Here is a 13172-nt window from a genome sequence, read left to right as displayed (position 1 = left end):
CTCTTTTAAAAAGAAACCCTGAAAGCTGCTGAGGAATGATTCTTATACACTTGAAGAGGAAGTGGCTGAGATTTCTGCTTCTCCTGGCTCAACTGTATTCATTATTCATGCATTGTGTTTATTTGCGCCACGGAGTCGGGAAAGTGGCTCAGTTGCACTTAACCCTGCTGGTAATTGTAGTTTTGTGAAAATGTTTTTGGGTTTTATTTGTCAGGATTAAATACATTTCACATGAAGTTCTGGAAGCCTCATCTTTAGGAACAGCTGAGCAGCGTAACAAAACGTGCTGTCTTTCTTGAGAGGATGAAAATTATCACCTTTTCTCTTATTTACAAGGCAATTCAGGAAAGTTTCAGCTAAAATTAGCTTATTTACAAAAATTAAATTGGAGCGAAATACATATTTGTTTCTTCTTTGCAGAAATGTGATGCTTTTATGATTAATCTTTTGCTATCTTTTAAATTTTATCCATATTTTTGCTACTTTTATTGGCTATTTTTTGCCACATTTAGCTTTTCAGTAATGTTTCTTTTAGCTAGTTTTTGGCTTTAGCTTTAACAACTCAATTTTAGCTTCTTGAGCAAATAAGTAATTCAGTCCTCAATGTTCATACTGTATTTGCATTAATTAAACAGATTATTCCATTGTTTTCTTTTATTAGAGATAAATATACAAAAGGAACATATCAAGGAGTTTTATTTCTAGATTAAATAAAACAGGTGGTGTCCTGACTTCACTGGTAGGATTTGGTCTTTCCAGTGAAAGTTCATGTGCGGTGGATAAATACTGAACAATGGTGCCGAAACTTGAATTCAAGCTCTCCTGGGCAGTACTGACTTGGTACATGCAGTTGGAAAATGTATAAAAAGCAAACTTATTGTTACAGCTATGAAATAATATTTAAACTTTAAAATAAAGTTTTATTTACAATAAAAATTAAAAACGTCTGAAATGGGAGCAAAAAATGTTTTTGGCTGTACTTGATCAAGTTGGCCACACGAGGGCGCTGTTTCCAGTTCTCCATATAAAGCAGGTTAATGACAAAAACATCTCCATATCGCACATGTAACGACAGTGACACCTAGCGGCCAGTTTGTGCCACTACATCAGCCTGACGCTCGGACTGGAGCTACGTGTTGCCGTGAAAGAGTTAACAACTTCAAATCCGATTAGTACAGCGCGGCCGTACTTATTGTACTGATTTTGATATGTCACGTGGTCGGACTAAAGGTTACCCGGATGAGACATCCCCACATCGTATCTTCTCAGAGCAGGATCTCCTCCAAGTGGCCTGTCATGGATTTTATGACAGATCGGGATGTGCAGAAGGTGAGGAAACTACAGATACCTTGATTATGCAATTACAGATGATGTAATGAAATAAGATGTATTGGTTTATGTGAAAAGCTGCTGCGCACATGTTAACCTTATTACATAAACATGTTGCACAAGTGGCTCAGAGACCAAACTGTTTTCTTTAACTTTCAGAAAATTGACCTTTAGAGGGATTTTCCCATCATTTTTGCCTTAAAGAGCATCTATATACAACATTCAGCTGAATGTCTCAAAAGATTTCAGTGACCCTAAATAGTTAAATGGTTACATAACTCACTGTGTCCAAGATACAACCTTATTTGTTTTACTCTAATTTGTTCTGCAGTTTGCTTTTTTTATATACTAGAAATAACTATAAATATAATACAAATTATAGAGTTCAGGCTCATTTAGACAAAATTGTTTTTGGAATCTCTGTGCTCCAATAAAAGTTTTAAATATATATATATATATATATATATATATATGTGCTGTGGTTGTTTATTTCCCATGAAATTATGGGAATTATGGGTCTGTTTTTGGGATTCTGATAATTTGGATCAGCACAGAAAAAACAGTCTGTTAACCGGATCCAGCTCGTGAAGCTCCCAGATGACTCCTAAAGAGCCATTTTACCACTTTTTCATCATCTCTACCTTCTTTTTTTAGTTAAGGGAGGACGGGTATGTGGTTCTGGATGGGCTGCTGACCTCCCAGGAGTGTGATGAGCTGAGGCAGAGGATGATGGAGATCGTGGACAGGATGGACGTCCCTGAGCACTGTCGCACCCATTTCTCCACCAACCATGATGAGCAGCTCAAAGAACAGGTGACTGAATGAACAGAACAGCACAAGATGGGTTAATAACAGCTTCAACAGGTGATTTAATCCCATTATTTTTATGTTTTTATCCCATTGCGGCTCAAAGATGCAGGTATGGTTGCTGTAAGTGAGTCTATATCATTATTTATTTTGACCCGAGTGTCAGACTTAGTTGAACTCTTGTGTCAACAGTAGAGTTGGTCTTTCCGCTCTGCAGAACCATGTCCAGGATCAGCTGATTGGCGTTAATGTTGTGTCTTGCAGGGGAATGCTGATTATTTCATCACAAGTGGAGATAAGGTCCGCTTTTTCTTCGAGAAGGATGCTTTTGACGACAAAGGTGAGCTCTTGTGAAATTCTCTGTAGCCTGTCAATTATTTCATTTGACTGAAAACGAGCCCGTCTGGACTTGCAGGAGAATTTCTTGTACCAAAGCAGCGGTCGCTCAATAAAGTCGGACATGGTGAGACATCCTGATTGTTCTTTTTTTATTTTTTAATTACTCCTACAAAGAGCATTCCTGTGACCACTTCTTCTGCTTTTAGCCCTGCATGAACTCGAGCCGTTTTATAAGAAGGTTACACATTCAGCCAAAGTCCAGGTGAGTTCTGCACGAATCAGATGTGACGGGTAAAGTCACACAACAATGAACACCTAAATGTTTTTTTTGCAGGGCATAGCCAGGAAGCTGGGCCTGGTTAATCCTCTCATACTGCAAAGCATGTACATCTTTAAGGTAAAGCCTTTATTTAAATCCAAATATATGTGTAGGGTTAATAATGCCTGAGTACATTATAATAAGAAGTTATGCTACTTTTTTTTAGCAACCAGGAATTGGAGGAGAAGGTAAAAAAAACACTAATTTATCTGATTTATTTTGTTGTGTGCAGTTTTCCCATAATCATGATCATTATTAACTAATGAGAAAACTCTTTTGCACTTTGTTGTCTTTTAGGACTAATGTACATTTGGTGTAAAAACACAGAACGGGCTGAATTAATTAACTGATTTTACCTAATCAGGATGTTATATTCTGTATGGCAACTTAATACAGATATATTCTAATAAGAGTCAGGGGAGAATCCAGTTAAAGGCCTAAACCGTATAGTTTTTTCTTAAAATCATATAAAATAAAAAGTCTACCTCTTTATATTTTACACATTTTTGTTTATTCACCTGAAAGTACTAAAACTGATTTGCTCCGTGCTGACCTGATGAGCTGTATGTTTATAGCATGTAGTAAAGTTGTGCGTGCTCCGTAGTGACGCCACACCAGGACGCCACCTTTCTGTACACCGAGCCTCTGGGCAGAGTTCTGGGATTCTGGATCGCCCTGGAGGACGCCACCGTTAACAACGGCTGCCTGTGGTTCATCCCGGGCTCACACAACAGTGAGCGTCCAACTGCACCGTCTGTTTTTAGGCATGCTGCAAGAAAACTGTGCACATTTTTGTCTTCTCTTCCGAGGTGGGATCTCCCGCCGTATGGTGCGCACCCCACAGGGAACCTATCCGCTGACGGAATTTATCGGAAAAGAGCGCCCACACGATGAAGGGAAATTTGTAGCTGCGCCAGTTAAAAAAGGTAAAGTTTTACATTTAAGCAATGGTGGACAAAGTACTCAGTTCTAGTACTTAAGTAAAAGTAGTGTTGTAGTCAAGACCAGAGTGTACCGAGACTTTTAGGGTCCGAGACCAAGACCTCAAATAAAATAAATAAAATTTTATTATAAAATAGTTTTTATAAAAGTTACATACTGCAACTTTAAATTGACTTTTGAATGAATATAACAGCATTTTCAACGCTACAAAACAAAGACATTCAGTGGCCTAACTTCATGTGATTCAACAATAAAACGACACAACTGTTAAATTGGAAACAGTTTCATCACATGCCAAGTTTTAAAAAACTGAAGGGGCAAAACACCCTGAACTCAAGACCAAGGATAACCATGTAGTTGCACCATGGTTTCAGTAAAGTGGTACACCTAAAATGTTACATAAATGGATATTTGTTACAAGTATATTATTTGTGCTTTAAATAGCTGAATTTTATAACTGATGATGCGGCAGACATCGTCTCCTGCGCCCATACAATCACTTTCTTGGAGTGACCAGTGTTGCCAGATAGTCGAAGTTTTCCAGCCCAAAAATTTGTTAAAAACCGCCACATCACACAAAAATCCACCCAATCAATATTGTTACAGTATATTTACTGTTTGAACATGAACGCACATCAGTACAAGCCAAGATAATTTAACAACATGTGGCAAAACGCAACAATCCAACAAAAATCTTCCCAGAGTTCCCAGCAAAACCAGAATGAAAACCACCCAATTGGCAGTAAACTGCCCAATCTGGCAACACGGGGAGTGACGCGAGTGAAAGGGGGTGGGCGTGACAAAAAAAAAGTATTCAGCAATGAGTCACGTTATCGCTTGGATTTGAACCAGTACGTTTTGCATCCAATAAAAACAAAGATGTTGACAAATAAACTGGACAATATTCTGGCAGTTTAGGGGTATTTCCACAGTTGTGGTCTTGACTGGTCTTGAAATAAAATCCCGAGTCCTCCATGTCTGAGACCAAGACAAGACCGAGACCAAATCAAAACGTGGTCTTGAGACTCTCGAGTACTACAACACTAAGTAAAAGTATTGACACTCATGGTCTATTGTTACTCAACTACAAGTAAAAGTTGCTCAGTCAAACGTTTACTCAAGTTCAAGTGCTGAAGTACTTACTTTTGAAAATACTCAAGTATTCAAAAGCACATGCATTTAAAAATGCTCAAGTATTTAAAAGTACAAATTACATTTTCTAATATCACTACATTGCTGTTTTGTTTTGAGTGGTTTTACAGAACCTTAACCCTCTGAAGCCACCTGATGATGTAATGACATGTACAACCACTAACACCACATGCCTCAATAAAACCACTAACTTCCAATAGTATATTCCTGCATTTTACATGTTTGTGGGAAGTCATGGGAATCCTAACAGATGATGCACATTTAGTCTTTTCCTCAGCTTCAGTGTTCATACCTCACACTGTTTGTGTGTAAAAGTGCATGTATTGACAGCAACAAGTTAACACAGTAGTGGAAACAGTGATAACAGAAAGTTCTGCCATACTCAACATAGAAGCTGACAAAACAATGGATGTTCTGCACAGATGAATCTAGTACAATACCTGAATCAACATCTGGACACCTGCATTTAAGGACAGAAAAACAGCAAGTGTAGATTACAAAGCTGAGCCAAAGGGAACAAGCAGCTTCCTAGAAATGTAGTGGAGTGAAAGTCATAAGTTCCCCCCCAAAAAACACAAATACTCAAGTAAATATACTTTGTAAATGTACTCAAGTAAATGTACTTCGTTACTGTCCACTACTGCATTTAAGAAGGCAAATGAATTAGAAATGTATCACCTTATGAGGTGTATATTTATAGATTCTCAATGTAGTTGGTAAAAATAGAATTTTATGCTAAATTCTAAGTAAAGTTTTATTATTCAATTTAATTCATTTTATTTATATAGTGCCAAGTCACAACAGAAGTCGTCTCAGGACACTGAACAGAACTATTCATATATAAAATAAGTTAACAGAAACACATTTAAAAATAATAATTTGACATTATCTATTTAAAAAAACAAACAGGTGCTGTGGTCCTGATCCACGGGGAGGTGGTGCATCGAAGCGCTGAGAACACCTCGGAGGATTCCCGCCACGTCTACGCCTTCCACCTCATGGAGGCCCTGGACACCCGCTGGAGCCCGGACAACTGGTGAGAGCGCGTGACGTTTTATTTTGTTACTCATCAAGTCTCCAGTTCTTTAAGGCGCCGCCATCTCAGAGTGTTCTTTAAAAGTTTAGAGAAAACCGAACAACTATGGGACTTTTAATAAACATCGTTATCGTCTGTCATCACAACTGCGTCTAAAGTGTAGGTTAATGGTTCCGCATACCATTTCATTATATGTATAAATGTTAGCCAGATGATTATAGATTTCAAATCTTAAGTTTGTGTATTTATGACTAATTTTTCCCCATCAGTCATATTTTATCCCTTTCTTGCCCCTGAAGGTTGCAGCCGACGGAGGAGCTCCCATTCTCACCTCTTTACACCAAATGAAGGATGTCTGTAGCCCGTTGTGCTGCAGGACAAAGAGGGACCAAAATACATGAACAGTTTTATACAAGACACAATATTTACAGCTTCTATATAGAGAGAAAACATTTTTATATGATTCAGTTTCTCTGGCCTACATGGAAATCATCACAGCCTCTCAGGCTGGTGTTAATGAGTTTTCCCCTCAGCTGTCAGGCATAAAATATTATTAATGAAAAAACAAATGAAAACAATGTGGTTTGGTTAAATTAACAGATATGAACTCAGTCGGGGGTTCATGGCTTTGCTGCAAACCTAAAGGAAAATTCTTGTTGCTCAAGTTTTCATAAAATGATAATTACAAGACAAATAATGGTTTTTTTTTACAACAAACGGGACAAACAAGTTTGAGTTTGGTCCAGTTTACAGTCTGTATGGACATATTATTATAGAGCAACAGTACGAATTAAAATGTTTTTTTTTTTTAATAAAACAAATCTACAGATGAGCTAATGTTTTTATCTGTGCGAGTCAAAATTACAGAATGTGTGGTACATTAAAGCTTATTGTGAACTGATGGTTTTTGGTCTAATTTTTACTCTTTTTTTTATGTGACTCAGCTTAAATAAATTCTGGACCTCGTTAGAAAAGATCACAACCTTCCTGCACGTGAAACCATTTTCTGTACAGTAAATTTGATCGCACCGACTCCCCAATAAGCTCATTTTATTGAACCTAAATGACATGTACTGTACAAAATTAGTGTAGAATTATAAATACAATCAAATTAATTATTATGAAAGGACTGCAGTGTTATCTCGGCTAAAAGAGATAATCAGTGCCCTGAAATGACTTGTTGTGTTGGCACTATAGAAATAAACTGTAATTAATTATAAAAATGCCCAATTTCTGTAGAAATTGATCCATTCATAAACCTTTTTATAGACACATTTAAAACGGTGGCTTCTTATGAGGATGTGGCGATCAGTTCGTTGTATTCAGTGCACAGTTTTGACTCTGATAATATAAATTTAGTTCTTCAGATTAAATTTTAAAAAAGTATTGAGTGTTTGTTTTTTCCTCTACATGGGACCTTGTTGTTGAGAACCCTCGGACTAATTTGTTCAAATTCCCATGGACTGTTCGCAACTAAATACTGTCACCAGCCAGCACTAATGCTCGTTTTATCTCTTTAATTTGTGTCCCGACATCAAATTACAGTTGATTTTACAGGTGATTGTAGCATTAGTTTTCAAGTATGTTCATTCTAAATACAAATCAAATGTCAAACAAGTAAACATCATTTCTGAATAACTTAAACTCACAAAATTGAAACGCATTCTTCAAATGTTGGAATAAAACAGGAAACAAACGGTTCATGTTTGTGTTTTTCCATCAGGTCCGTCTTACAGCAGGCGTCAGTTTTATCTTCTATGAAATACTTAACATGCAATACTACGTTACTTAATAAAAAAAATGTAAAGCTGGAAAAAAACTTTTCATGCCATCAAACATAACATGGAGAAGACACTTTTACATACACGAAGAAACAAATCAGTGTTAAACACAAAAACAGCATTTTGATCACTTGATCAGATCAAACATGATATACTTGTTGACGGAATTTTACACAAACGCACCACAGACGTGAAGCTTTTTAATTTGGGGACTTTTATCATCATTTGAACCATTTTTGTCCCGAGGGGGCAATTATTATATAAACAGCTTCTAAATCAAACGTACAGGCTCAAATATATACAGTACATTTACTTCAACCTGTTAAGTAGTGGAGGTCAAAAATGTCTCCGTTTGATGAGGCCAAGGCCTTTCAAACTTCTCAGCTGGCATCTTTCTGTGAGCACAAAAAAGGATCAGACCACACTTGGCAATTGTCAAGCACGGTGGTGGTCTGCTAGTGGTACTGGTTTGTGACTGGATAAAACAGACTAACCAATTCTGCCAAGAGTGCTCTCATATGCCAGAAGTTGGCTCAAAGCCTATATTTTACTACAAAAGACTACAAAATATTTTACTAAAAACTAGTGGAAGCGTATACATACATTGACCCTGTATACATTTGATAAATATTCACAGTCACTCAAAAACGTGCCCCTTCTTTTAAAAAAAATAATAATAATAATTGAATGTTGTGTAATAATCCCACTCTGAGAAACATATTAGTTCAAATAAATCAATAAAACTCCCAAATCAATAAAGCATTCATGCCCCTGAAAGGGTGTATGCAAACTTGTGAATGCAGCTGTGCAATTTTAAGTTAGATTTCTTGAGCATTTTAAAAATTGTCAAAAAGATGCCAAAAATAAAGGGCATTTGTTCACAAGTTTGGCCTAAGCCTATCTACAAAATAAAAAATAAACAAACAAAAAAAAAACACAATTTGTAGGCTCTACATCACAAGGAAATGTACGTATTTATTTTAAAGGTTCCGTCAAACCACAAAAACACTTAGCAAAATAAATGTATAGGCCTGTCACGATAAATTTTGCTGGGCGATTGTCTCAGAAATTATTGCGATAAACGATAATATTGTTTGTAATTTGACAATAATTATTAATTATTGTCAAATTTAAGAAGAAATGTTGGTAAATTTTATTTTGGTTGTAGTACCTTTTTTGACCACCGGATGGCAGTATAAGACTGTTTGAACCGAAGGATGGATAGTGAGGGAGCGAGCAGCGTGCATCTAAGAAAAATAGGAGGGAGTCCCCTTGACGTGACATGGGCTGTTTCTTTCCTTTTTTTCCAGTTTTCAAAATGGCGGACGCTCTGTGTGGTTTGAGCTCTTTAGCATAGCATTTTTCACACACAGCTTTTAATAAAATAAAATAAAATAAAAATCAGTAAACAAGAGCTCAGCTTCTTTTTGCAGAGACTAACCTTGTACACGAAGGTACGGGTTTCAACTGTGAATTATGGAGCTTCAACAAGACAGAGGTCCCCCCTCCCCCCGAGGTCGGCTTGTTAGCTTAGCTTGTAGCTTAGCTTCTCAGCTTTGCTGCTTTTAACAATTCAAAAACGCGATTTTGGACGGTTAAAATGGATTTTAAAGGAAGAACACCGGAGTTGAGCCTTTTGTCATCCAGTGTCTTCAGTAGAAAGTGAGAGACATAAAGAAACGATAAAGCCGATAAATGAAAACGAGGTCGATAATTTTCATTTATCATGTGATTAATTGATTTATTGTTTATTGCGACAGGCCTATAAATATATGAAACCAAAATATACTCTAGGATACCTGCATGTTACAGTACTGGATTCACGTTAGCAGCATGCAGGAGCGTAGAGATTCGGCCCTTACAGAGAAGAGCTGAGAGTGACTGCAATGCTTTTTATTTGTCCCCTACGAGTTCTACAGTGATGACAAGAGACGGAAAATACATTTTAAGGCAAATCTTTTCTATATGAAGTCATTTCTGTTGCTCTCAGAGTCGATTGAAAGATAATGTTCTTCATAGGCGATGGGCATTGATTGTTTGCAACAAAAAAAGGCAAGAACAAAACATTTTTTATGCATAATGTACATAAAGGACATTATGCAAGGGCTACAGGTGTCAGTGGTTGAGTACTTCTAGATGAAGCCAGAAAGCTACACCTCCACCAACACTGAGCTCAGAGAATATTGATGAAAAAAAATTCCTCACATTTCTTACAAACGTGCACGAAAGAGTCCTCATTGCAACACTTTTTTTAATTTAACAGATTTTTATGTGAAATCTTCCATCTATGCTGTTGAGTAAAAGTTGCAGATTGACCTTAAATGGTCAAGTTTCAACATATCCCTCTTTGTAATGGCTTCTGCCGAGTCCCGAAGAGCTTCTGGTACTTTTCACATTTTTAAAGAGATTTTCCTCAACTCTACCATTCTAGTAATCCCACGAGACGTCTAGCTGAAATTCAGATACGGGGTTTGTTCATTTAAAGTAGCAGCAGGATAAAGAGGTAGAGAGGGAGCAGGAGGTTGTCTATTTGGGAGGTGTAGGCCTCCAGCAGGGCCACCAGAGTGATGGAGCCAACAATCCATGAGTAGGTGGAGTTCAGATTGATGCTTCCATCAAAGATGAGGAACATTGCCACAGCAATGATCTGGGCAAACACAGATGTTGCAGTCCCTTCCACGGTCTTCTTTGTGCCGGGCCAGTGGATCTCCCCCATGGTGCTGCCGAACACTGATGCCACGGTGTCCCCGACTCCCACAGCCAGTACTCCTGCGTAGGGGACCAGCCCACCGACCCCAGGAAGAATCCCCTTAGGAACACAGGGTGCGGGAAACAGCCAAATAGGCAGAGACATGCCCAGCAGCAGGTAAACGTGAGTGAGGATGAGGGGCCCAGAGTCCCGTTCGTCCAGGAACAAGGTGAGCAGCTGCCTGAGCAGCTGACCGAGGGGCCTGATGCGAAAGTAGCGCACGTACTCCAAGAACAAAAAAACAGCTAAGCAGCCCACGGACGCCACGTGCAGCAGCTGCCTGTCGTATATCATGCCTGGAACAAACGTGGCCACAACAATCAGGTGGAAGTACTTCCTGACTACCGTTGAGGCCTGGTGCTTCTTGGATCCCGACTGGCGCCGATAGTTCTGATGCAACACAACACAAGTGGCCACAACAGCCAGAAACACCCAGTAACCCAGCAAACAGAGTCTCTTGTCGTTTAGCGTGAGGAAGTCCAACAGCCACATGATGGGGTGCCGGCCGATGAACAAGGACAGCCACGGCATCAGGATCCCCAGAACCAGAACCGCCGTCATCATGTGGAAGAAAAGGGACGACACCCAAGTCTCAGACTCCATGAAGCAGAAGAGCAGAGCAAAGAAAACCCCCAGCAACAGCGAGCCCACCACCACAACTGGCAGGAAATAGTTCACTGGATCCCCTTTGACCTCCGACAAGTTCAGGGAGCGCTTGATGAGCTGGTTCATGATGAAACTGATCCCACCAACAATGAGGAGCGCCTCTCCAGGCGTGAAGCAGCGCGGCAACAAGTAAAGTACAATCAAGCTGAGGTAAACGAAGATCAGCAGTACCTCCAAGACCTCGATGACCTCTGACACTGTCAGAGTCTGCCTTGTTGTGTAGAGGATTGCACAGCTGGCCAGTCCAGCAACAATACAAGTGTTGGTGGGTACGGGTCTGGTGATGCCCAGCGCAATCAGGGAGAGGAACAGGGCCAGCATCATGCCCGTGATGGTGATCACCATGGAGAAGCGCTCAAAGTAGACGTTCCCCGAGGCAGAACACTTTTCTCTTAGCACCAAACCCAACAAAGGCATCACCATGGAGGCCGGAACGATGCCGCTGCTCGCTGCAGGGCGAAACTGAAACACGGCAGCCCCAGACTTGAGCAGACGGTCCCATTTGTGCTGAACGTAGAACGCCTGAATGACGAGGGCCAAGCTGCACCAGGAGTGCTGGTTCCAGACCACCGTGTGGACACACAGCACCGCCGCCAGAACTACAGCAGACTCCACGAGCACCGGGTTTATCTGCATGGCTGTAATGTGGGAGCTCACAGGGAGGGAAGCAGAGAGGAGGGGGTTTGAGCTGAACGGATGGTCTACAACTGACACTTCCTTTCTATGCCCATCTTCATTTTTGTTAATCCATTGTTTACAGATGTCTAGAAGAAAAAAAAAACAGAGGAAAAATTCAGACATGTACAGTTTTTAAATCAGCGAGTCAATATCTTGTCCTAAACATAGCTCTGGCACATGCTTCATCTGCTTTCTGACATAAACTTTGACCACAATGAACACTCATCGGTCATCATGTGTACGAGTATCAGCTGCAACCTTTGATCCAGTGTGGGTTAGCAGGCTGCAAGGCAAACACATGGCCGCCACACCCCACAGAAACAGAACTAAAACAACACAATAAGTCCCGTATTCGTGCTAACACAGCAGAATGAGAGCAGCAGAAGCGAGGACTGTCTCTCCGTGCGAGCAGAGGATGCTGTGACCACAGACCGCATCAAGCTAACAGCTAAAATAACAGCTGAGTGCAGCGAGTTAGCTCAAACAACAGGCGGCGTAGGAACAGGAATACTGCCTGAAAAAAGACAAGAAGACGTACCACATCAGTGCGGTGTCATCTGGACCGAGATAAGTTCATATGAGTCAAAACCGTCACGTAATGATGGGGTCTTCCCTTCGTCAGCTGTCAGTGTTCTCACTCTGTAGGAAGGGGGCCATATTTGACAGCGATGTCACGTGGCAAACGCCGAAAAAAAGTAGGTAGACTCGTAAACGTCATAAGGGCGCAAGACCCGGCTAAAAGTGATGCTGAGCGGCAGAGAGGAGTTTATCTCTGAAATGTTTGAGGAAGGAGGACTTTTTTGGGTTTGAGGAAATGGTTACCTGGGGAGTGTCGTCATAAAACAGTAACGAGTTATTAAAGTAATCTAAGTTGACTTGGTCATTAATAGCTGACAGCATATTTGTGCAGATGAGAAATGATAAAGTAGAAGCTCCGCTCACTTGGTGGTCCTTCATGGTCGCGGGCATATAAATGGTGTGGACTCATTGTTTCCACTGTAAGTAAACAACGAATTTATGTGAAGAAAATGTTTAATGGCAAAGCCTTTAAAAACGTCATATCAAACATACAAAATGTCATTTGAAACTTTATAATGAATAAATCTCTGTTAGAGTAAATCATTTCAGCTGACTTCAATATATTTTTCTTTCTTTCATTTTTTTCTTAAACTTAAAATTATTTAACTAGAAATCTTAATCGCTCTTAATATTATAATTGTTAGGACGTATGATTAAAGTATTTACTCATTAAGTAATTGCTCATTATTTGTTATATACAATTATTGGTTATGGTAATGCTCATTTTCAGTCATTTCTTTCTAAATTTGGTAAAGCAAAAACATAAACATGTGTTTATTTCCTAATATTTTCTAA

General features: G+C 39.4%; 2 protein-coding genes across 2 annotated transcripts; one reads left to right on the top strand and one right to left on the bottom strand.

The window, feature by feature from the left end:
• The first annotated feature begins 1263 nt into the window (after window positions 1-1263).
• On the top strand, window positions 1264-6436 carry phyhd1 (phytanoyl-CoA dioxygenase domain containing 1). The gene is made up of 12 exons (XM_037691809.1): window positions 1264-1329; window positions 1984-2142; window positions 2243-2248; window positions 2401-2476; window positions 2552-2599; window positions 2682-2737; window positions 2810-2872; window positions 2961-2982; window positions 3399-3527; window positions 3604-3720; window positions 5798-5924; window positions 6224-6436. The coding sequence occupies exons 1-12, from the start codon at window positions 1297-1299 to the stop codon at window positions 6270-6272; spliced, it is 885 nt and encodes a 294-aa protein (XP_037547737.1). The 5' UTR covers window positions 1264-1296; the 3' UTR covers window positions 6273-6436.
• Window positions 6437-9988: 3552 nt separating this feature from the next.
• On the bottom strand, window positions 9989-11756 carry dolk (dolichol kinase). Its single transcript, XM_037691914.1, has one exon. The coding sequence runs from the start codon at window positions 11754-11756 to the stop codon at window positions 10185-10187; it is 1572 nt and encodes a 523-aa protein (XP_037547842.1). The 3' UTR covers window positions 9989-10184.
• Between the last annotated feature and the right edge of the window lie 1416 nt (window positions 11757-13172).

This window comes from Nematolebias whitei, chromosome 18, assembly GCF_014905685.2.
Source record: "Nematolebias whitei isolate Nwh7 chromosome 18, NemWhi1, whole genome shotgun sequence".
NCBI lineage: Eukaryota > Metazoa > Chordata > Actinopteri > Cyprinodontiformes > Rivulidae > Nematolebias > Nematolebias whitei.
Note: the sequence above shows the minus strand (reverse complement) of the source record. Positions and strands in the feature narration are given on the sequence as shown.